Source organism: Pteropus medius, unplaced genomic scaffold (genome assembly GCF_902729225.1).
Source record: "Pteropus medius unplaced genomic scaffold, Ma_sr-lr_union100, whole genome shotgun sequence".
Lineage (NCBI taxonomy): Eukaryota > Metazoa > Chordata > Mammalia > Chiroptera > Pteropodidae > Pteropus > Pteropus medius.
Genome location: NW_024355205.1, coordinates 9,663,443 through 9,688,993, shown reverse-complemented (window position 1 = coordinate 9,688,993; position 25,551 = coordinate 9,663,443). Strand labels below are relative to the sequence as shown.

The 25,551-nt window shown below is 29.9% G+C and overlaps 1 protein-coding gene across 2 annotated transcripts in view; it reads right to left on the bottom strand.

Annotated features, from left to right (window-relative positions):
* The window catches only part of BCHE (butyrylcholinesterase), a 49,401-nt gene extending 24,046 nt beyond the window's left edge, over positions 1 to 25,355 (bottom strand). Inside the window, exons 1-2 of one of the 2 annotated variants that reach the window (XM_039857539.1) lie at positions 25,207 to 25,355; positions 17,867 to 19,391 (exon numbers count right to left, since the gene is read on the bottom strand). In XM_039857539.1, coding sequence (XP_039713473.1) covers positions 17,867 to 19,391; positions 25,207 to 25,321 — 1,640 coding nt within the window. In that variant the 5' untranslated portion in view covers positions 25,322 to 25,355. The remainder of the gene's footprint in view (positions 1 to 17,866; positions 19,392 to 25,206) is intronic. The other variant, XM_039857538.1, reaches the window with a different exon arrangement.
* Between the last annotated feature and the right edge of the window lie 196 nt (positions 25,356 to 25,551).

Sequence of the window (25,551 nt, the reverse complement as noted above, 5' to 3'; positions counted from 1 at the left end):
ATAAATAATGATGCTGTGTCTTTGGGAGGATAGATTAAATAGATATTATCAAACTTTAAAACAACAATGATCTATCATATTTTCCTTTATAAGTCACGATATTTTTTTTTTCTTTCGTTTGGTGAAATAGAGATGGAAACTCAAATAGTACATATTTTTTATTTCCTTCCTATTTTTGAGATATTACTGAACAACAAAGTTTGATTAGTTTCCTCACTTTAATTTATTAACTTTATCAGCATTTGATAATTTGTTTAACTTCGGAATAAGAATCCTTCAGATCGAGATAAATTAAAGTTGAATTATAAAGTTTATTTACCTTTCTGACATCATATAATATTTTTTTATTTCTTTTTTTTCTGCAATCTCTCATGATAAAGGCCAATTTAAAAGTAATATTTTCTAGTAGCTTGTCTGTCCAATAAGTTGCTTTAGGAAATATAGTTGAGGTTCTTCCTATCTGAAACACAATAATATTTAATATGCTTAAAATATTTATAGTTGTTTTTTTTTAAAAAGAAAAAAACAGTTATCGCTGCCCAGTACACTGAGATATTCATTTAAAAATGATTGAGATCAAAACAAAGCAATTTTATTATTAGAATGTTTAAAGTAAAAAGTATTTTACTCACAATGAAATTTCTGTGATAAAGATTTTGTTAGATCAAAATTTCATTAAGAAAAACTGACTACTTGATATAGTCTTGCCTATTTTAAATCTGTTAAGTGTTCTGAAACTAGCTATTGAAAAAGGAGTAATAGATTTGTCAGATGCTTTTTATGAATCATGTACACTGATAAAAAATAGATTTTAAGGAATTGTTTTGGACTTGTCAAGTACATACTTAATCTTTGTATACCAGTTATATACATTATAAGGAAACGATAAAAATTTAGCATATTCCTTTTAGTAACTTTTTGTATATTTAATTCATAATATTGCAGTGATATTTTATGAAGAAATGTTACATAATCCACTGTGATAAGATAGTGCTTGAGAAATATCTTCTATTTTAATTAAATACGAATTTGGTCTTTTATAAACCTCATAAATAAATATTTAATTTTAAAGGCTATAACTATACTGTGGTTACTTTATTTTTGTTATAACATAAGAAGGCTGATTTTGGATAGCATTTAGACTGCTATGAATATACTTCCAAATGCCATTCAAATCAAAGAGACATATACTAAAGAAAAATACTAACTATAATCTTATCTGTGGGTATGTTCAGAAAGTGAAATGTAGAAAAAAAGAAAACTATCATCAATTGTGGAGTGATATATTTATAGCTATTTACTCCTTTTGACTCTACACATTAAGTTTCAACACTAAGGAAGCCATGAACTATTTTACCTAATATATTTAAAAAGAAAACAATCCATATATATTTCTCATTATTATAAAATTATTTACTTTTCTGAAAAATAGATGTTCATAATATTATTTGGTATGTAGCTTGTAGAAGACAAAATTGTGATTAACTTTCATTTTTCTATGTTGTAAAATGTTTCACCTTTTATTTTATATAAGCTATTTGAGGGTCTAGATGGTAACATTAAACCAATATAAGTGAAAATATTGATATCCAGTTACAAAAAAATAGCTAAACCTAATTTCCATGTGGTTTCAATTTTTAAATTTATAAAAATTTTCAACTCATGTCAAGACTACACTACTACTAAATTTGAATTTTCATGGTTCTCTTGTGTGGCATTCTAAATATAACTTAATCTTTTTTTATTATAAAATTGTTATAAAATAAGAGTTTAAGAAGAATAAGTAGATTTAAATTTTGTTTGACATCTAAGTTGTTTTAAAATATGTTTCTTTTCATTATGTATGTGTTTATACCTACTCACATGAATAACTATTTAGATCCATTGCTCATACTTAGCAAAATTTTATCAGTGGTACATAAGGCAAATGTTTGTTAGGTATATTCCCCTCTAACTATCTCACCCATGTTAATATGTATTTTTTATAATCCACAAGTAACATACTTTCATATTACAGTAACTTTCAAGGTAAAGTACATAGTATACTATATACAAGATCTCTAAAAGAAGAGGCAGGGTTGTTATGATTATTAAATTTATAATAGCAAGAATTGACTTTAATTATGTCTCAAAGAACACAGCCTTTAAATTTCTTTAACTGTCAAACTTTTTTTTTCAAGTGTTATCAAGCTAAACATTTTTATTATCATAACTTATGGGAAAATACCACTATTTCCTTGGTATCTTATAGAGGTCAGTAGAATTTTACATGTTAGGATTTTTTATATTTATGATTGCTAGTAACATCATTAAAATTACCATTCTTAATCATGCTCGCTATATGATAGACATTGCATTAAGTAATGTAAATACATTCTCTATTTTCACACCAATTACAGAAGTAATATTTACTTTAGAGGCAAAAAATAATAAGTTTCAGGAAGGCTATATTCTTGCTTACTGAATTTTTTAAAATAGATACCTGAAAAGAATTAGTTTTATTATCTATAGTTATACTCAACATGAGCTATGGATAATAATTTTCTGTTCAAGTTGTGATTTTCTAGCAGCAGATTTTATGATAGTTTTTGACATTGTCCCTACTAGGAAGATTTTTCAAACTCATACTATCCTGACATACACTACATATAGAGTCCTGGAAAAGAGCACCTTCCCAGTACATATACTTCCTTCATTTGTGTGCTAATGTATTTTAAGGGATTCATTGCACACTTTGCACACTTTTATCACTTTATAATGTTTGTTTCCATTTGTATTTGGGTGTGTTTTTGCCAGTTTTTCAGTTTGAGGGTAGATTGTGATATTGGGACAAACACCGCTAGTTAAATTGCTACTGGGAGAAAGATACATTGTTATCAGCCTTGCTTCAGTAGTCATCTGGAGAATGTTCTTCCATCTGAAATTCATAGTAAGTTGTTAGACATTGGTTTCCTTAGCAGTATTTGAGACAAGCTGTTATTCTTTTAATCCTTTAAAATTTGTTGTTCTTTAGTAAACCATTAAATAAAGAACTTTTATCTTATAGGACAAACTGTGGCAAGATCAGAAGATAAATCTGAGGAAAAACTTCTGGAAGAACTGAAACATTTGACTCAAGGTTAACACATGAAAACAAACAGTTAGTAGTATCCTTTTTTTCACATTTTACTTGTTATAAAGAAATTGACTGAAATTTATTTCACAGCAATGATAAAAATGAAGCTGCTGCAGTATACAACCGATAAAATAGATGCAATTAATCTTTAATTTTCAAAAATCAACCATGAAAACAGTAGCGATACTAAATTTTAATTAGTAGAGTATAAAACCGAAGAAATAAAACAATCTTGCTCAAAAGTTAAAGACTGAAATTGCAAATTAATCTGAAGTTGAGAGATTTAGATTTCTCCATTTAATAGTCAGTTAACAATCTCCACAAAATAAATGAAATTAGAAGTGATTCTGCACATGTGGGTGGAGGTCTAATCCATATTCTAATTAAATTTCCATGTATTATCAAAGGACACCAGTCTGAAATAAAGTGAAGACATACCTACTTATATATTAATGAGCAGATGTTTCGCCTGTGTGCAAACATGCCTTAGAGAGGGAGAAGTGAATGTGGAGTCTGCACAAATGTAGAATAAATGGAAAAATAATTTTAAACATGAGAGAGGTCTTCCATGAAAAGACAATGGAAATGTACCAGAAATAACTGAATCTTCTGCATCTACCAAAAACACAAAACTCAACTGATAAAAGAAATTAATTTAATTTGTTCTTCAAAAATTATATTTTTTATTTCTGTTTTTAGCATTACATTTTTAATTTATAAATTTGAAATAAACACAATTTAATTTTAGAATTTAGATTTATTTCCTCATCGAGATGATAGGACATATGGATAACCATTGTTTTACCTTCCTACTGCATGGAGTTCCAACCTAAACATGGAATTGTGAGTAAGTAAAATCTAAAGTGACAAGGTGTCTAGGTGATCTAGCGGAAAGAAATGGGCTTTGTTATCAGAATGACTTGGGTTATTGCTCATTTCAAACTATGTCTAGCCAGTTGATTTGTCCAATTTAACTCACCCTAGTTCTCCATTTAACTGGTAAAGATAATAACTGCTTAGAAAATTCATTATAAAAATTAAGTTGGTTAATATATGTGAAAGCACTTAGTCCAAAGCTAGAAACTTGATAAATTAAAATTTCCTTTTTTTTTTCCTTTTCTCCCTTTATCTCCTTCTCATCCTTTATGCTCTAGAGATTCTTTATACTGTAGATTAGTTCAAGAGTTCAGAATGTCTGCAGGCTGGATCCTAAAGACTCTGCAAACACTGACTTTCAAGCACAGAAAAGAGACCACCTCATTTCTATCAGAAATAAACAGAAGTTTATATAAATGAATCTATTTGGTTTTTATCTATCTATTCTCAACACTTTTGTACCACATCTGAGATATACAACTTCATCAATAGTTAAATAGTTTGAAAAGATAAAAATATACTATAATATCTTCATTCAAAGATTCTTAAATATGAATTCATAACTGTATAAAAATTGGATCTTTTAGTCTTTAAATTTTTTTTGTGGTTCTACTACAAAACTTAAAAAACAAAAGTATTTATCACCATTTATACGCTATGTTTAAGTTGAAGGCATTAATTCGCTCTTGTTGGCATAATAATCTATTTCACATGCTAAACATAAGAAAACAGTAAAACTATTATAGTTTGAAATAAATGGCATTTTCAATTTTTAAACTGTTTACGCTGGCATTTCTAATTTTGTGAATTACAATATCTTTATTTCTCTTTAAATTAACCTCTTACATTGTATTTATAACAGCTATTTTAGAGCTCTAGAGAAATAAAAATAAATTTAAATATTTTACATAATTTTTTTCATATTTTTTTTGCTAGTTACCAGTAGTATAATTGATATTTATTCAGGATGTCTTTAATATGGTTATTTTTCATGATGAAAAATGTTTGACCTATATTCTATAGAAAGAAATATAATTCTGCAAATAGGCATACACACTAACAGTATGCGGTTGTGGGAGGAGGTTTCTTCTTAAACATGGATGTATAGTATAGTCATTAAGGAGCTATGCTCCAAAGCATTGTACATTGGCATTAGTTCTTCCAGATGGTTTTCTAGACTCTTTTCTCTGTTGTCTCATTCCAAGCTACTAAAAACATTCAAGACACCTTTCATAATGCCGTAAGATTTCCACAATTCTCTAATTGCTCAATCATTTTTACTTTCATTCTCAACCATTTCATGAGGGTCCTCTGCATACATTTCGGGGCGGGCGGGGGGGGGGGTCAAAACTTTGATTTAAAACTTTACTTCAATTATTTCAAGGTTCACTTTGTCTATTTAACAATAAAATTTAAAAGATACCTTAACGCGTAGATGGAATCTTTTTGAGGTTGAACTAATTTTTATATTCTTTTTTTAGGTATTAAATTATCAAATATTTTTGCTGATCATTTCACTATAATCATCTTTCATTCTCATTTGTATTTTTATTTTTTATTAAATTGCTATTTTCCATTTGTAAATATCTAATTGTGTTTATATTTAGAGCAGGTTCATGATAGAATTTATATATGATGTACTAATATTTAGTAAAGTCTATACTACTTTACAAAATAAAGATTATTAACCCTAAGTATGAAGAGCTGGTTGAAGGTAAATTCTGTTTAAATCATAATTAATCTGCCAATTAGATTTACTTACTTATACCAAAATCTTTTCCCAGTTCAAAAAATCAAGAAGAACATTAAAACATAATGCTGAAATAAATTTCTAGGCCCAAGATGGAGCTGCTTCTGCTTGATGGGTGCCTACATTTGCAAATCGAAATAGACAATTTTTATGTTCCTGTAAATGCTCCACTTGGCCAGAAATACAGTATAGCCAGTCAGCCAATCCCCAAGCATCAAACCCACTCTGGGCTCTATTCTATTTTCCTTGTTCCTTGATCTCTCTAAATAAGGTCAGATATGCAACCCCAACTAGTCACATTCTGTTGCTGTGTTGCTGCTTCTAATGCTCTATGACACTTGCTCTTGTTCAAACATCCTTTATGAAGAGTGCTCCACTGCTTGTGAGACACTATATTTCCCAAATCCATAGATTGTTTCCCCTTGAAGAAATTAAACTCTGTTATTAAATTGTTCTATTTTCGTCATTTGATGACAAAAAATGTAAACATAAGTTTTAAATAAATTTTCTTTAAAAATTTTAACATAAAAATGGGCAATTTTAAAGGTAAAGTTTAATTTCATATTTATAAGTAAATAATTTTTCTCAATTTAATATTACTTATTACATATAAATGATCTCTATAGTTCTAATGGTAGAAAGAGAATGTAATTAAATAAAAAAAGGTATAAAACAACCAATGTGGCTCTATATAAGTTAGATAGAGATCAAAAAATTTATCTTTATTTATACATAGTCTTTTATAAACCTGAGTAACCAACAGACTATCTGGACCTAAAATTGATGAATAAGACAAGATCAGAACTTGTGCATTTTTGAATTTTAATCATTTTTATCATTGTTAGGTTTCTATTACTTCTGCAATGTAATACTCTTTTTCTTTGCTACTGGTACACAAAAATTCCAACAGAGAAGGAGCAAAGTATGGGAAGATATACCTGGTTTCTATCAGACCACAGGGTTCAAATTGGAGCTCTGATTTTTTCTAATAACCGTGGAATTTTGAGCATCTTAAACTCTTTAAGCCTCAGTATCCTTAACATCACCACCTGTTGATGATGATCATACTTCCTTAGAGGGCTGTCATAATGAAAATGAAATCTTGAGCACAGAGCTAGCACATAAGCAGCTAATAAATTTTAATTAATGTTATTATTAACACAAACAACACAGTAGGCTTAAAATTATTAATCCAAAGCCTACTCGGTCAGTACTTTTTAAAGAATATTCTGACCACACAATAAGGCTAAATAATAATAATTATTATTATATGCAAATAGCATTCTTCAAGGACTTATTTTTATTATGACATATTCATTTTACATTAACAAATTAAATTTTAACAAACATTGTATATTTCCCTCAATGCTAGAGGACACATGGAACACACTACATAGCATGTTATGTAGTCTCAAGGTCAATATCTTGTCACTACTTTTACTAGCTTACATATCAGAGGTTATTTCTCTAGCTACTCGTCTTGTTAGCTTGTGACTTCTTGGACTATTGTAAAGTTGCTTGTTTTCTACCTTAGTTCTCAGAAAACTACAGCTTCTGATTTGTCTCTCATCTTAAAAAGTAAAATAAGAATTCTTTAGAATTTAGGGCGCAGTACAAGTCAATGGTTCTAAATGATGAAATGCAACCTTTTCTATGGAATAAAAATAATAAAAAAATATTTTATGATAGCTTTTATTGATGTTCAAAATATTTAGGTGGTGATTTTATTTTCCCTTTGTTTCTCATCTCTTGATTCCCTTAGCTTGTCCTCCACAAAATTCAAGTTACTGTTTGACTTCTAACCAAATGGCTTGTATTGTATTTAAATGCATTGTTTTCTTAAAAAAAATAAACAAACAAACCAATAAATAAATAAAATTAGGTAGATGATTATGATGCTGACACAAAACCAAAAGTAGTCACATTAATCACTATACAATTCCTATCAGCACACAAATATGTTGTAATATTCCTCATATAAATGCAAAAACAATAAAAAAATTCCACCCTTGCTTTTCCCTACATCCCTTGATTTGATTTCATTACTGTATTTCAGAGTAAAGATCTTTGAAAAAGTTGATTCACATTTCAATTTCTAATTCCTCTCCTCCCACTCTCTTTAGAATCTCTATTAAGGTTTTATTTCCTACTCTTCCTTCAAAACATCACATGCGTTTGACACAAATAACCTCCACATTTCCTAACCTACAGACCTTTATATACAGTTTTATATAGTTTTCATTATACTCATTCTTTATTTGCTACAAATATTCACTCCCTTCTTGAAGTGCTTTCTTCATTTGGTTTTGGGGAGATATTCTGACTCATTGGCTACTCATTCTCTCTGTTGATTGCTCTGCCTTCTCCTGACCTCTAATTTTGGAGAGCTCAGACATCTGCTCTGGCTACAGCCTCCATAAATGATATAATCTTGTCTAATGGCTTTAAATAACATCGCTATGCTATTAGATACCAAATTTATATCTCTAGCCCTTACCTCGTTCTTGAATTCCAGACTTTAGTGTCAGAATAACTATTTTATTGCTCCAAGTGTCTGCAAAATAGGTACCTTAAACTTAAAATGTTTAAAATAGAGCTTTTGATTACAAAATCCCAATAATATCCTCCCATCATAATTTCTATTTCAGAAAATGGCACCTCTATCCTGTTAGCTCAGGTCAAAAACCTTAGAGAATCCTTGTCTCCACTTATTCTCTCGTATCCCACACCCAAATTATCAGCAAACCCTATCAGATCTTCTTTCAAAGTATATCCTGAATTTAATCCTTTATTTCTACTTAAACCAAATCCAAGACACTATCACTTCTCACCTGAATTACTATACTGGCCTCTTAGCTCTTCTATTTTACCCTTATTTATAGATCAATCAGAGAGATGCCTATGAAGTTAGAGTCTAACTATGCCACTCAGCTGCCCCCAATCTTTCATGGCTTACTCTTTCACTCAGATCCCAAGGATTTATCTAGGCTTCAAATCCTATATAACTTGGCCCTCTATACTTCTCTGATTTTACTTTCTACCACTCAGCACTCATATATACTAGGTTTCTTGCTGTTCCTGCAACATCTTAAATACTCTAGTCTTAGAGCATGTCCTTGCTCCTTTCTCTTCTGAGAAAACTTCTCTAAGATATAGACATGGTTATTTCCTCCCAGATGTCCACATGAGTAACTCTGTCACTCTGCGCTAATATAGCTTTGTCAGAGGCTTTTCATGACATCTCTACAAATAACATTACAATCTACTCTATACACCCAATTATGCTTAATATTTTTTTCAGAGCTCTGGTCACTATAAAATATATTATATATCTATTTGTTTATTGTCTTTTTCCTTCTATTAGATTGTAAGGCCCTTGAAGCTAGAGATTTTTGCTTTGTGTTACTTCCCAGTGTTTTTCTTTGCTTTTTGTATTTTTCTCTGCACATATTTTCATTACTGCTGTATCCTCTAGGTAATAATTGGTGCTCATAGGCTTTCAAATATATTTGCTGAATGACTTAAATGAGAGAATGAAAAAACAAATCACTATAATACACGATCCATCTATACACAAAAAAATTTTACTTGTGATTAGCAAGTGCTCTATATAAATATAGATTATTTTTTAAGGAGTTTGATAAAATGAATAATTTTTTATACTTTCATAAACATTATCAAACAAGTATGATTGAAATTATAGATTCTCAGCAAAACATAAAATCTAATACATGTGACAACACTGGATATAATTTTGGTTTGTAATGGTTTATCAGATAAAATATATTTTTAATTAATATTTTAACTCTAGTAATAAAACAAATATTATTTTGATCTCAATCTTTACAAACTGATACACCAAAAATAATTCAACTTCATTTGTGTAGGGTAAAGACTCACTTGCTTTTACATAACAAAGGTCTGTGGACAAGTTATTATTAACATTTCATTTATAATAAATCTACAGATAATCCCAAGAAGTTAATAATTCCTATCATGATAATATGAAGGAATCCAGGCAAAATATTAACATATATATAAAAAAAGGAATGCAGTTATCTTTTTCAGCATTCGAATTTGAATGTTATTGACTGGGAAGGCAAATTGGATTAAGAATAATTTTTTGGACTTCATTAATCTGACCAAACACATTGTAGTTTTATCTCATTAAGGAACAGTCAAAAACATGTAGCATTTTATAAAATAAATAAAGTCTCTGCATTTTATTCTTTGTGAAATTTGAAGTTATTATTTCATATCTGATAGTTTTTTTAAAAATATTGCATTTATATGTATATTCTTGAAATAATTATAACTTCAATATATAAAAAAATAATTGATTAATTCTAATTTCAGACTAAAGTTAAGGTTTACAAATGTTATAGTTTTTTTCCAAATACAGAAAACACTGAGAAACAGAGAACAAAGCACATTAAGTTACTTCTAAGTAGTGGATCTTATAAATTTGACTTTTATGTTTTAATGAGCCCCATTATACTACAAAAGCATTTGTTTTTCTTTCTTTACTGTGATAGAGTATTTTGAAACACTTAGTCAAATATATTTTAGTTTTATAGCTGTCTTCACAGATGTAGCCCTTTGGGGATTTGGTTTTTCTTCTCATTCCACTGTCACTGATGGTAAAATACTGTTGCACTCTGAAATGGTTTTACAAGTGATCTTATGTACACTTTAAATTGTCCTGTAACATCACATAATTCTTTCTTTTCAAATAAATTACACTAATGTATATATATCATTTTTCACCTACATTTATGTTCTATCTGGCAAACTTAAAGTACTTTAACAGGAACACTGGAGCTAACATTAATTGTTTTATTTCTTGCTGAATAATTCCTCACCTAATTCTTAAGGGAGGAAAAGGACTTAAAGTAATAAAACATTAATGCTGTCAACATAGCAGTAAAATAAATCCAAAGAGATTTGAACCCTGGTCCTTTTGCAAAGTCATCAAAATGTTCCAGTTAGGTTAATTACAATAACATACCACAAATAATTATAGAATCAGAGGGTAAAGATTTTTTTCTTCATTTTGGAAACCACATGAACTATTATCTGTCAGAAAATCTAATTATAAGCCTGATAATAATTGGACTAGATAGCCAGATGACAGTGTTTCACAGATTTAAATTTCTCGTTATATGTCACAATGTCTAATTTTAGTCTGTTCTCTGTCCTTACTTTTGTAACATTAACCAGGCAGGTATCAGCATGCTAACATGTTAAAATTATGAGTTTGCAACCAAATACATTTCCTAAGCGTATTTAATGACTGCTTTTAATAATTCATGGTGAAGGCAACCTGGTGAATAGATAATACAAGGAAATGAAAGCTAATAGTCTTGAGTCATAGTTAATCTTTGTTCTGTCACCTATTAGCTCCAATTCCCTTTTGTTCTATGGACCACACTTTTCTCATCTGAAAAAATGTTAGATAGTGTCATCGTTTCAACATTTTTCATTCTAATAGAATCCATATATTTCATACCTCATCAGTGTAATGGTTCCATTCATGTTAAAACTATCTTTTTGATATATTTAAGATATCTCTTAAGTGTGTTGTAATTAAGTCCTAGAAAATTATTTTGTTAAGTTGAAAAATATATTTTAAAAAAACAAATTCGAGTGTAATTTGAAAATTAATTCCTTGGTGAAGGAATTGCATAAACTCTGTATAATGAATACAGACATATGCTAAATTCCTATACAGAGATTTAGAATGAAGGAGTACTGGGTCTTCACTTATACTTTTTTTGACATTTCTTCAGCTTTCCTATTACCTCTTGGAAACATAAAATAATTCCAGATAAGAAAAATCAGGAAATACACAAAGAAAATATGCTTATTTGAAAAATAAGTAGGATTGAAATTTTGCTTTTTCAATTACTTTATTTCTCATGTCATATAGAAGTAACTAAGAAAAAATATACCTATTAAACACTACATATAATTAAATCAACTTCACATTATAAATATTAGAAAATATGTTATTATTGAGTACATTTCTTATACTATAATCAAGTTATGGCAATATATATGAAGCATACATCTCTTAGTGTGTGTGTGTATACAGATATATATATATAAGTTATATATACATATATACATATATGAGTTATATGTATCTCTCAAATAATCCAAATTAGGAAGTTCGCTGCTTTAGAAATTTGGCAAATCTGTAATATTTAATGATTACAATTATAATTTAGTACACAGAAGAGTGTCTATTTTTAAATTGTCTCAATTATTTCAAGAAATCTTATGCACTAAGAAATTATGGCTTAGCATTTAATTTAATCACATCTACTTTCCATTAAAAAAATCAAGAACCGTTCTTATCTATTTTTTACAAATCAGTAAACCATAGGACTAAAATTTTAGTAATATATTTTTGTTTCCATTTAAAAATTCAATTATTTTGTGATAAAGTTCTTTACAGTGTAAAGGAATAAATAATAAAGAAATAAAATACATGAGAATAGCAGCAGGTATGCTGCTGTAAAGTTACTTACAAATACTTTGTTAAATAATTTTTTGTTTTCATGATATCAAAATAGGATAAAATAAAGTGATTTGTGTCAATAACATTTATTTTTGACAAAAATGTGTTAGGAAACATTAACCATTTTAGAGGGGCTCTGAATAAATAAATTCACAAAAAAAAAAAAACAGAAGCAAGTTAATTGCCTCAACTTTGCAATTTACTTTTGTTTGTTTGAAAACTTCAGATCAATTAATGTTAAGCCAGGAAGTTAAACAATTACACATTTTTAAGTGGAAGCCAAGTTTAATCTTAGATAAGAATAGATCGAAGTAGTTTGTGTTGGTAGTGGAAAAATTGAATTATTTAACAGAAAGGAGGAATGACATTTTCTGTCATTGAAAAGGTATATTTTAATGTGTTAGTTAGAGAGGTGTATTTATATCCCCATTTTACAGATAAGAAAAAAAACAGTTAAGAATTTTAAGTAACTTGCCTAAGGTTATATATACATAGAATCTGCAGAAAGGTTAACACTAAACACATCAGGGCAGTCACATACGATGGGGAAGACTGTGTAACTGTTCTGTGAATGACAACCCCTTGAAGTTGTACAAAAGAGCTCTGAATAGATGACCTAGAGAGGGTTTAGTAAACAAAAGATGTTCTGCAACAGTAGGAGGCAAGTGGACGGGTCCTGGAATAATGATCTTCCTTTATCTTACATTATCCTACTAATTATATTTTGGCTTATTTTTCTTCTTTAACTGTTCCGGTCTCTGATAAATCAAGTTTGCTTTCACTAATTTCCTTTATCGCTGGGATAGTGCTGGAAGGATGTTATTAAGTGCTGCTTAATTTAATTTGTTGGTCATCAAATCATTACTTGGATGAACAATTGATGGTATATATATATACTTATTGTATTGATATTTCAACATATATTAGCATAAGATTTTGGATGTAATGCATATATATATACTTGTGTGCTATTAGGGTAAGCTTTTTAAGTTCACTTTTAGAGATGAGATTGAGGGTAAAGCAGAGGCAATCAAAGTACATATAGGTGGTAATTACAATTAGCAAAGCCCTAAATTATATCATGGCTTCTGTTTTGCAAGGAATCTCAAACACTGCTAAAGATACTAAATGTGAATACCATTTACTCTTGCCACAGAGTGATTTTTTTTTTTTGTCAAGAAATCAAATTATAAAAGTTTTTATATATCTTGGAAATTAGTAAAATCTATTAAAGTAACAAAAAATGAGTTCAAAGAACTGAATGAAAAATATAAAGGTTAAGATTCCCTTGAAATATAAATGAGAGGAGAGGTTGCGCTTTTATCTTCACCCATGATGGAGTGATTGAAACTAGATTAGTCCTCTCACCATAAACAATTATAATACTGGACAATGAAAAAACAAGGCAATAAGTTTCCTAAACTGGATAATAGGCAGCACAAATCTGACGTTTGAGATGGGGAACTCCAAGGCGAGTCCATATTTACTGTGGTTATTCACATGATAATTTCTTATCAAAGATACAGCATGCTTGAGCCTAAGCAGAGTATAGTAGTTCTAGTGAGGTTAAGAGATAGAAATAAGAATTCTGAGACATGGAAGAAGCTAGAATCTGGGGAGCAGGACTCCAGAAAGGAGGAAGCTTGGCAAAAGGTATGAGCTAGAATTCTCCCTGCAGATCTTTGGTGAGAGTATAAGAGGCTCTTCAGAGAGACAATGCTGCAGACCTGAGAGCAGAAAAATGATTGGACAAGTTGGAGAATGAATAACTATAATAATATTGACAACACTTTGTTTATATCTCATTAATACCTCATTGATACTCAGTGTTCAGTTGAGTGGAAGTCCAATACCTTAGAAGTAAGAGAATACAATGAGACCTAGTCTATGCTCACCCTAACAGATTTTTAAACCAAGTACCTGCAATATCCTCAATATAGACCCTGCCAAGTTGGAGGGTCTATAAAATATCTTGGACCTTCTATGGATCCACCCTAAACAAATATAAAGCCAAGCCTGTTATACATTTAAGTCAAATTCAAGTCTAAACACACCCTTTAATTGAACTGCCTGGTAAAATAAAACATGTTTCCCCCTTTAATTTTTTATCCCCCAGTGGATAAAAAATTAAAGGCAAACTAAAACATCTATATAAAAATAGAATGGAATAATAAAAAAAAATTTCAATTAATGCGAAAAAAGCTTCAAAAGAGCAATTGGAAGGACAAATTAAAAAATAGCAAGATGGTAGAATTAAACAAAATCATATTGATAATTACATTAAATGCTAAATGGATTCATTACACCAACTGTGTGAAGAAGGTTTAAAAAAAAAAAAAATAGGTGGGTTGTATAAAAATGTGGAACAAAATATATTATGTAAACATAACCATGGGAAACTTGATGTGTCTATCACAATATTAGAAAAAGCCAACTCCAGGACAAAGAGAGACATTTTATGATAAAAAAATAAATTAATCAGAAATGCATAATCATAAATGTACATGGAATTAATAGCATTGATTTAAATTACTAAAAGGAAAATTATCAGAGCTAAATGGAGAAATAAATAAAACCACAATTATATTCAAAGATGTTAATACCCTTCTCTCAGTATTGAAAAAAGTAGACAATATTAGGAAGAGTATTAGAAGACCTGAGCAACCATAAACTAATTATTTACAGAACACATCATATCAAATAACTGAAGAGCACAGATTTATTTCAAGAATACATAAAATAATATTATATCTTGGGTTATAAAATAATAACCCATAAAGATTATATCTTGGGTTATAAAATAATTTTCAATATATTTCAAAGGGGAAATCTACAGAATTTACAGTTCTTACTAGAACTGGCTTAAATTAGAAATACACAACCAGATAATTAGAAATTATCCAGATATTTGGAAGTTAAATAACATTACTAAACAACTCAGTGGCAAAATAATCATAAAGAAAAATTCACAATTACTTTGAACTTAATCGTAATGAAAAATACAGTATATATTTGACTCATTATTTAAGAAGGAAATAATCTATTAAAACTTATTTTCCTGAATGATAATTATAATTCTTAGTTCTATTCTTTTACTTTCTGAATATGTCATTTTGAGGTCATGTGGAAGTATAAATCTACGAGTTCTAGATATTGGCATTATTGACCTTTGGAATGAATAATTTTTTGTTTTGGGGGCTCCCTGGATGTTTAGCATCTTCTTTGGCCTTTACTTGCCAGTAGCACCTACACTCCTAGTCATGACACTAAAAGACCGCTCCAGACGTTATTCCCTGGGATGACAACCACAAAGTTAGAGCATCATGTTTGTGGGCAGACAGATGTGGTTAGATTCCAAACCTAGCACTTACCAATTTTGTTTCCACTGGAGTTTACTTAACCATTCTAAGTTCTATATTTGTTTAGCAGTATGCTTTGGAAAAAGATAATGCATACTAGGATATTAATATGTTTGCCATCATGTGAACTCTCAATGCATATGTTGTATCTGTTCAATTGTGTAACTATAAAGAAACTCATCAACTAAAGCGACATCTCATTATGGGTAAACTACTTTAATCTTTTGGTTTATAATCTCATTTATATGAATTTATTATTATAATTAATGTGTCAATCTTCATCTTTTTCCATTAAACTATGTTAATCATAGAAGTAGACTAGGATTAAACAATTTATTCTATTAAGTGTCAAAGATTCTCTTCTTTGATCTGTTTCTGTCTGAGTGCCATAAACAAGACATTTACCACATCTGATTCTCAGTGTTCTCGATTGTGGCATGAGAAGATATAAATTTCTTGATGCTTTCAACATCCAAAGTTGAAACATAGAAAGTCCTTTAAAAATTACAAGCATCAATAATTTTATGAACTATTTCTCCTTAAATTATTTATAATCTCTAGAATTGTGAGAAAGAATTAAAAACATTCAAATGATTTAATACGGATATAGCCTTTAGGGAGAGAACAGAATGAGATATAAGTAATTCTAATGAGTATCCAAAAAAACCAGGGTTTCTCTTTCAAGAAGCTAGTTTAGTCTAGTTTAGGATGCTCAAGACACAATGAAAGATAGCATATGGACAAGGTATAGTCAATAACTTCTGTGAGAGTAAAAGCGGTCTGAAGCAATTACAACTCTAGGAATTAAAGACATGCTTGATGAAACATACCAGTGCTGAGGACCTTAAAAAAAAACCCAAAACTAGTAGGACTTGTGCCATCAAAAAGGAGAGGGCTACTGAATATCCTAAACAAGGCACATAGCAAGGAAAGGCTCTAAGGTACAGTTAAGCTTTAAATCTTTGGCATTAATGAGCTACGTGGCCTACCACGCAGTCAGATGTTGTTGGGGAATATGGGTTGCAGCAAGATTACAGAGGCTTCTTAATGCTTTAGATGGAAGAATTTTAGCTTTATACACAGTATAAAGTACTTTATACACAGATAAGTATAAAACATTTTTAAGAATTTTATAAGCACTTTGTAGAAAGAGACACACAATAACAACATGGAGTACAATGAATTTCAAATGGAGGATGGAAAAGAAACCAGAAAGCAATCATATCACTATCAACATTCTTTTAAATTATAAAAGACAGTATGACAGATTGGATTAATCCAATAGATCAATTTGTGAGCTTCTCTAAGCACTCCTTTTAAAGATAGATGCCCAAATTTCTATTTTTTTAATGTATTCACATTGATACAAATTATTGTAATGTATAAAATTTGTTTTTGGTTTACAAATGCAGTGAAGAAGAAAACCTTATTACCTATACACATACATTTATATCTTTAGAAAATATGCAAATTAGAAAATATATTCCAACAGATTATTTTCTTTAGACTCTTAAAGACATAATATTACACTATTTAAAACATATAAGATTAAGTGTGTTCTTTTGTAGTCTCTGATTATGCATCAGTCATAGGAGTGCTCAAGTAGAAAACAGCTTAGCTACATATGAGAAGCCTTGTAGCTCCTGTCCAACGCACATCATCTAAAAGTGCTGACAAATCTATTAAGGTAAAAATTTTGATAAAATGGAAAACTCTGTATTTTAAGCAATCTGAGGGCCAAACCTATTACCGTCTTGCCCTTTGATTTCCCAGATCAGGCATGTGTTTCTTCACATAGCAAGTACCACTGTACCCCTGCTTAAGAGAATAAAGAGAAGGAATATTTCTATCCTTTCCTAAATCTGTGAACATTACAAACTTTCAGGTTAAAAAGCATGGTCACAATAATTCTAGTTCCCAACTTTTAATTCTAGTTTCCATATAAACTTTAACATTGCTAAAGTGCTTTGCAATATTTTGGAAATTAAATTAGAAAATATTTTTCATGCAAGTTCTTTGATGATTCCTTTTAAGCACACTGATGCAAGGAATTGAAATTCACTACATCATCATCATCATCATCATCATCATCATCATAATAAACAACCAGCTTAAGGTACAAAGAGAGGACATATTTAAAACGTTTCTGTGCCTTTAATGAAGTCTACAATGGACACCAAGCAAAGCTAAGCAAACAAAACAAGCAAAACAAAATAAGAACAATTACAAAAATTGACACTTACCCATATTTTGCAAAATTTGCCCAGCGTTTCATTATGGATCTACTCAAAATTTCCTCAGCTTTTGTGTAATTAACTCTTCTATCCAGAGGTAAACCAAAGACAAATTCAATTTCATAACCATGCATCACTCCCATCCATTCTGGCCAAGGAAGTTTGGACGATCGATGTTCAAAATAGTAAAAAAAGGTACTATTTTCCCATTGTGAAAACTTTTTGGTGAACTCTAAGGCAGGGCATATGATATTGTAATCCCCAACAACATCATCCAAGGCCTCACGGTAATTTTCAGCTCTCTGATCATCTAACCAGTCCATGTAATGGAAGAGGATCGATTCCCTTCCAAATTCACTCACTCCTGGAAAAAATATTTTTAAACCTTCTTGAAATTCTCTTCTAGTTATAATACTATTGTTATCTTTGCTGAAACCAGGAGCACCGTATACCAAAAATGCTGTCCCTTCATCTTTATTAACACCCACCAAGATCTGGGTTTTTTTGAACTGTCCAAGTTGGAGCAGTGTGTCTGGCATGTCAGTGAGAAAATCACCATCTACAGTTGGACCAAAATTTACTGATAAGAGAGTATCATAGGGGACAACAAACATTTCATTCAGAAGAATTTCCTGGGGATCTTTATTTTGAAGGCATTTGATTATCTCAGTCTCATTTTCTCTAGCACAACCAATAAATTTAGCTAAGGTGAATGTTCTGTTCCTAGCTTCGTAAAGAGACATTACCGCCCAAGGGGCGTTAGAAGATCCACTTTGCAGAATGGCTCTAGTAAACAATGGTTGGCTTCTAGGAGAAAGTAAATGAAGGCTAACTGAAGCTGCTCCTGCACTTTCTCCAAAGAGAGTTACACTTTTAGGATTTCCACCAAAAGCTGCTATGTTTTTTTGGACCCACTGAAGTGCCAACTGTTGGTCAAATAAGCCCACATTCCCTGGTGCCTCAGGATTTCCTGGTAAAGCTAAGAATCCTAGAGCACCCACCCTATAGTTCATTGAAACTATGATAACTCTTTCAACCCGTGCCAGAAACTTGCCATCATAAACATGTAAAGATGATGTTCCAGTTTGAAAACCACCACCATAGATCCATATCATTACAGAAGCATTTTTCGGTTTAGGTGCTGGAATCCACACATTCAGATATAAACAGTCTTCACTGAGGTCAGTATTCGGATTCCACATCTCTGATCCAAGGAAGCCTGGAAAACTTTGATCTGTGTTTTGATAGCAGGAATTTGCATATTTTGTGGCATTCCAAATATTGGACCACTTGGCCAAGGATCGTGGCTTTTTGAATCGAAGACTACCAAGAGGTGGCTGTGCATAGGGAATTCCAAGAAAGGCTGTTACTGTGCCACCAAGAACTGACAAGTTCATCCCTCTGACTTTACCATTCTTGGTTGTAATAATGATGTCTTCTTCAGTGTGTGACTTTTCGATAGGCACCCAGAGCAGAAGAAACCGCAAAAGAAATTGGATGCATACAATTGTACCCTTGCTCTGCATATTGGTTTCTGAAAGAGAGGTAGATAGGAAGTTTTAACAGTCTCATGCACCTATATTTTATTGATGCTAATTAAAATATAGTAGCTCTTATTAATCCTACAAATGATGAAAAATAATAAATCTGCTACTACTAGAAAGGCCTGTGTAAAAAAATGACAAAACAGTTGAAGATATTTCCATTTTTGATTTCAAAAAGAAATAAGTGGAATAAAAAAATTGAAATTATTTCACTTTGGAAAAATTTATTATCAAACCTCTGTAAGGAAGATTTAGCATTTTGAATAGAAAGTTTGTCTCAGGCGCATATATATATACACATACACACACACACACACACACACACACACATAGTAGAGAAGAATATATATATATATATATATATATATATATATACATATATACACACAGCCCTACAATAAGTGGCATTAAGTGGTAGCCTACTTATGGCAAATATAATTTTTACCTTAGTTAGAGGAAGAAATATAAGATCTGGTATTCTTTGAAATATGTACAATTCTAATCATGGCTGGCTGGCTTCTGACAGAACTGTGAAGTATGTTAAGATCATTTAAGGATCCTTAGACTTCTGTTATTATCTTTTTTTGTTTCCATGGTCTTTTCTGTGATCCTTTTTGCCTAGTGGTTTATTCCTTTATATAATCTTAGTCTATGCTCAGAATAGATTTTGGACAATCTATTCATTGAATGTTAAGTAACAAAAAAAACCCAGTAGTTACCTTTTATCCTACAAATTATGAAAACTAAAAGATCTGCTACCATTATAAAGGCCTGTGGGGTTGGGGGGGGGGACAAAAAAACAGAAAGGGAGGGCTGTGGATACGTAACAATTTGTCTGAAGCTGAATAACCATGAAGGGCTTCTCTACCTGAATTACAATGTCAATGGAGAGAACCAGTGGTTGATAATATGTGTGGGAGGAGATAATGACTTAGAAGTAATTTTACACTGAGATTATGCAATGCACACTGTTAATTTGTTAATAGATTAAAGTATGTGCAACTAGCAAAATTAAATGTGTTAGCATGGTCAGACTTACTTGTATTTTGATAGTGGACAAAATGAGTGAAATAAAAGGACTAAATCTGATAAATTACTTGGAAAAGTGGAGGAAGCAAAAGTAATCTTTGAGACCTACAAAATCATGATTATTTATAATTTTATTAAATAATATTCATTTGGTGATATGAAAAGACCATTTCGGGAGATCAAAGTTTTATTAAAAATTTGTAATGCACTCTTGAGTTTTTAAAAACAAAATAATTTGAAAAATCAGATTCTGAAATCCATGTGACAAGGAGATACAGAAAATGTAATGCAAAATACCATTTAAAAACACTAACACTTTTGTATAATGGAAAGAAAAACTGATTCAATTTGTCAAATACAAACACTAAACTCATCCACATAATAATAACAAAGGTCCACAAACATACAAAGTCTTCTCTTTACTACTTTTTGACACTGTAATTATAAATCCAACCTATGTGTCCAAGAAGCTAATTCTCTAAGTATTAAGAATTATTATTATTATTATTGTTATTATTATTTCAATTTATATTGTTTTAAAAGGTAGATTGTAAGGCCCTATTCTGATAATTGTCTCAGATTGGAGATACTCCATTTAAAATCAGCCTCATTCACCACCTGCTCATAGGAGCTAGTAATTAACAAGTATTTTTGGTCCTCCCAAAATATCTGAATAAACTAATTCATTGAGGATGGTATTTTGTCCAGTGCCCAGGACTTACAGATATATCTCTATCTCTATTTCCATCTCTGTCTCTGTTTCTATCTTTGTCTATGCCTGTGACTGTGTCTATATCTGTATATCTATATCTAATTCTATTGATATTCACATATATGCATGTATTTATACATATATATAATTATAGTTATAAGGTTTTTAAAAATCAAATGGGATTATTATTTTTTATGTTCTCCATTTCGATACAATTGAATTTGTGCCAAAACCAATATTTTATATTATTTAAGTATATAATATAATATTTAATGCTATTTTTATACTTTTATAATATTTAGGTATTATTATAATTATAATAAACATAATTTGTTATATTATAAATAATAATAAATAAATATGATATAATAATAGAAAGTCTCCTATGACTTGACACTTACTAATTAAATTTTATATTTCTAACAGTTTAAGAGTATTAAAGGCACTGCTACCATAGTTTTTGCTTTTTTTCTTCTATAATTTTTAAGCCCTTTCTTTTAAATTAATGGGGGTGGGTATTTGGAGAAGAGCAAAATATTACGGTGCATTTTTTTTTTTTATTTTTTAAAAACTTGCTTTGGAAAGCAAAAAGAATTAAGATACAAAACCGGTTTCCTCTGAATTGCATTTCAACAGATTAATCACAGCATCTCTGGTCAGATTCATTCCTCTCTTCAGCTTAACTCAATGAATGTTCTACTGAGTCTAATGTAAAGATCATCTGTTTTTTTTCTTGATTTTATATATATATATATATATATATATATAATTTTGTGTTTATAAACCAAACATCAAATCTTAATAATTTTTGGTTTCTGATAATTTTCAAACTCTTGTTCTATAGTTTATTAATTTTATTGCACAGCAAGTATAATTATAACTAAAATATTTTGTTTTTCTAAGTAATTGATAAATGTAATAATTGTTATTGCATATGTTAAAAAACAGCTACTATAACATCTAAAAGATTGTAATGTCATTCCCATGTCACTTCATTGAATTTACTTAACAACTTCATGTATGTTTTTATTTATATTTTGTGTTGAGTAGGCCTTAATGTTATGTAGTATGATTTATATGAATAATATTGCTTTTTCAACATTGATATCTATGAATCATCACCTTATAAATAATGTAATTAGTAACATTCAAAAAAATATTGGAAACGTGTTCATTATAAGAGAGTGTATATAATTCCAACTGACCTTCATACTCTCTGGTGGAAAATGTTATATACCATATTATTAAATCTAGACTTTAATACTAAAATATACATGTATTCAATACTCACTATTGAAGTAGGCTTATATTTTTATATTTAGCTGTAGTACTTTATTTAAATAAGTATTATTTAAATTATTTTGTATTTTTTATAGTCTGGTATTCTCAAGCCTAACATGTAGCTCTGTAGTTTTACCATTAAGAGATGTTTACATTTTTAATATATGTCATCACATGATTAAACGATCTAAAGAGAAATAATTAAGTGACTAGAAAATGTTAGTCTATCTCTCTAAAACTTTATTAATAATTAAAATATTCAATAAAACTATTGTTTTTCATCATAATTCTCATGTAAATTGAGTACTGTCACATCAAATAATTTAAACGCTGAGCAAACATAACATGTTTATTATAAAAAATATTTTTAAGCCAAATATAACTTTCTGAATTTATATCCACAAACTTAATATCATACTGTTTAATATTTAAAATAAAAGTTTGCATTTTTTGTTTGGAATTGCAAAAGCAATGAATGAGAGGAGTAGGAAGCGGGGAAAACCCGAAAGATAATGAATACTATAGTGTTTTAAGTTTATCAAATGCTCCTGGATATAAAAATCTACTGGCAATTTTGGGAAAATATTCTAAACTTTTAAAAATATGACTTTCACAATAAAAAAGGCACACAATTATTTCCTTCATTTTGCAGTTTTAATTCAATTTTGAATGTAGTATCAAAATTCCTTGACACGTTTTAAAAGACAATTATAATGTTATGCTATAAGATATAAGCATGATAAAATAATTGCCATAAAGAACTATTTATTTACCATACATTTGCCATAATTGGATATCAACCAAACTTCAAAATAACTGGTCAAATAAGGACTTCTTAAAAGATGCTCAGGCATATATTGATAATAGTTTTCATGAGTATAGGGTAATTGTCCTATATTTGAAAAAGTTACAATAGAATATATGTTTCTATATAAAGATAATGGCTCTTAAAATGGTGAGAAAAGAGCCATCTAAATAATATGATCTAGCACAAGCACCACTAAGATATATTTGGTCAAATTAAAACAACTAAGCCTTTATACTGACCCTAAAAAGCTTGTTTTGTTGCGGGCTATGTGAAGTGGGGAACTGTGGAAGTCTTGTTTATAAATAGACTATACCACTGTCTTTCAGGAATCCTTCGGAAACCCATTAGTCACGAAAAGGATGTGTGCAGATGAAAGACACTATATTAGGTATGAGAAACATAAGATCTGTATCTGTTCTCAATCAGGAAGAACATTCACAAACTTTTCATTGTGTGAGTAATTTGAACTTTTAATATTAGAGAGATATCTTGGGTCTTCTTTGAAAGTTGAATCTGTTCTTAGGTTGACATCTATTCAATTATAATTCTCTAACATCTGAGACAGTTCAGTATTTATAAGAATGAGAACATTTTGGCATAAAAGAATTAAAATGAAGACAACATACAATTTAAATATGCATTATTAATTCTTACAAAAAAATTAATGAAAGCACATACTAAGTTTGTAAATAAGATATTATTAGCTAATATTTTAAAAACTAAAATGTGGAGTAGATCCCAAATATTTTCTTAAATTAAAGAAGCAAGACATTAAAAACAAACAGCAATAACAACAAATCTATGAGAATAAACAGAACTTTGCTAATTCAGTTAGAAATTTTATTTGGTATCCAAAAGGACATAAGGTCATGTTATTTCAAATTCACAGAAAATTCTAAACATTTTCATTTAAGTTATAAAGTCATTCTATAAATCTCATGCCATCCTTAAATAAAGTATTTATTTAGGTGAAATATAATTGTATTTATCATAACCATGAGATAGTTTATATTATGGAAGGCATTACACAGATTAATGATAGTAACTCCTGATTGAGCTTATCATCATGCAATATATTCATAGAAACTTGGAAAGCATAATCTAAAAATTAAAAGAAAATTACAAATAGAATTTATAAACAATGAAATATTTTTGTTTATATTTAGTTTATTTTTAATCATTTATACATTTTATACTTAATGCTTAATCTTTTGGTTAAACAAGAACTGATATAATCAAAATAAAGGTAGCTTTACAAGATTATAAGCTAAGCAGAAGTCTATATTTGCTTTTAATTTCTATAATACTAAAAACAATAGTAAATGTAAAATATTTTGCTATAATTAACATGCAATATTAAAAGAAAGAGGACAAACATGACAAAGGGGATGGTAGGTGTAAATCTAATTAGAAAATAGATTTACCTTTTAGATAAAAACAAAAACTTAGATCTTTGCTCTGCCAATTGATATTGTTAAAGTTTCAGATGGCAAAATGTTAGGAAAAGTACCCTCTCAAGCCAGACAGTAAGAAAACTATTTATTTCATGTAACTTAAAAAAAAAAGAAAAAAAAATAGTTTAAAACTGGTCAAAGACAAATTTTGTTAGTCTTTTAAGAAGAAATGAACTAAACAGTGCATTTAAGGGTAAAACAGCATGAAATGTATCCCCTTAGATTAAGTGTATCAAGAAAATACCTAACAGTGATTCCACAAGTGCTACGATCCTTTAAACAAAGTTGAATAAGTTCATTATTTCCTCAGCAGTTAAATGGATTCAGCCTGTGTTCCCAGAATAACAGTTAGATTTGATGCATGTGCCTGCTTACTTGTTTCATCTGTCCAATTTGCAGTGACTGTCCCCCACAGAGCACCAAAGGGGCACAGCAAACACATGAAGGGATCACAAGCCTACAGAATGAGCTTCACAGTAACTTGCATCTCTACACGAAGATGTAAATTCAGAGCAACTTACCCGACTCACTGCAACAAAGATGATAAAGTTTGCAAGGAGTGCAAATCATGTAATACTTCAGGGAAATGCAGTATGCAGCTGCTGCTCCAGCCTGTAAATTGGACTGCACTGACATTACAATCAACTGTTACTGACAAAGCTCGCGAGAGTTGGCAGCAGCAACTTGATCTAGAAGCAGCCAATCTACTTTCTGACATCTGTTCAGAGGCTAATGGTATGAATGCAATAGTGATTCATTTACAAAAGTATTAGGGGATTCATGCTTCAAGATTGCAGGAGCTCATCTCAGAGAGAGGGAGAAAAAAAGAAGCTTCTTTAACAGAAGCTGAAACCGAATAGAAAACG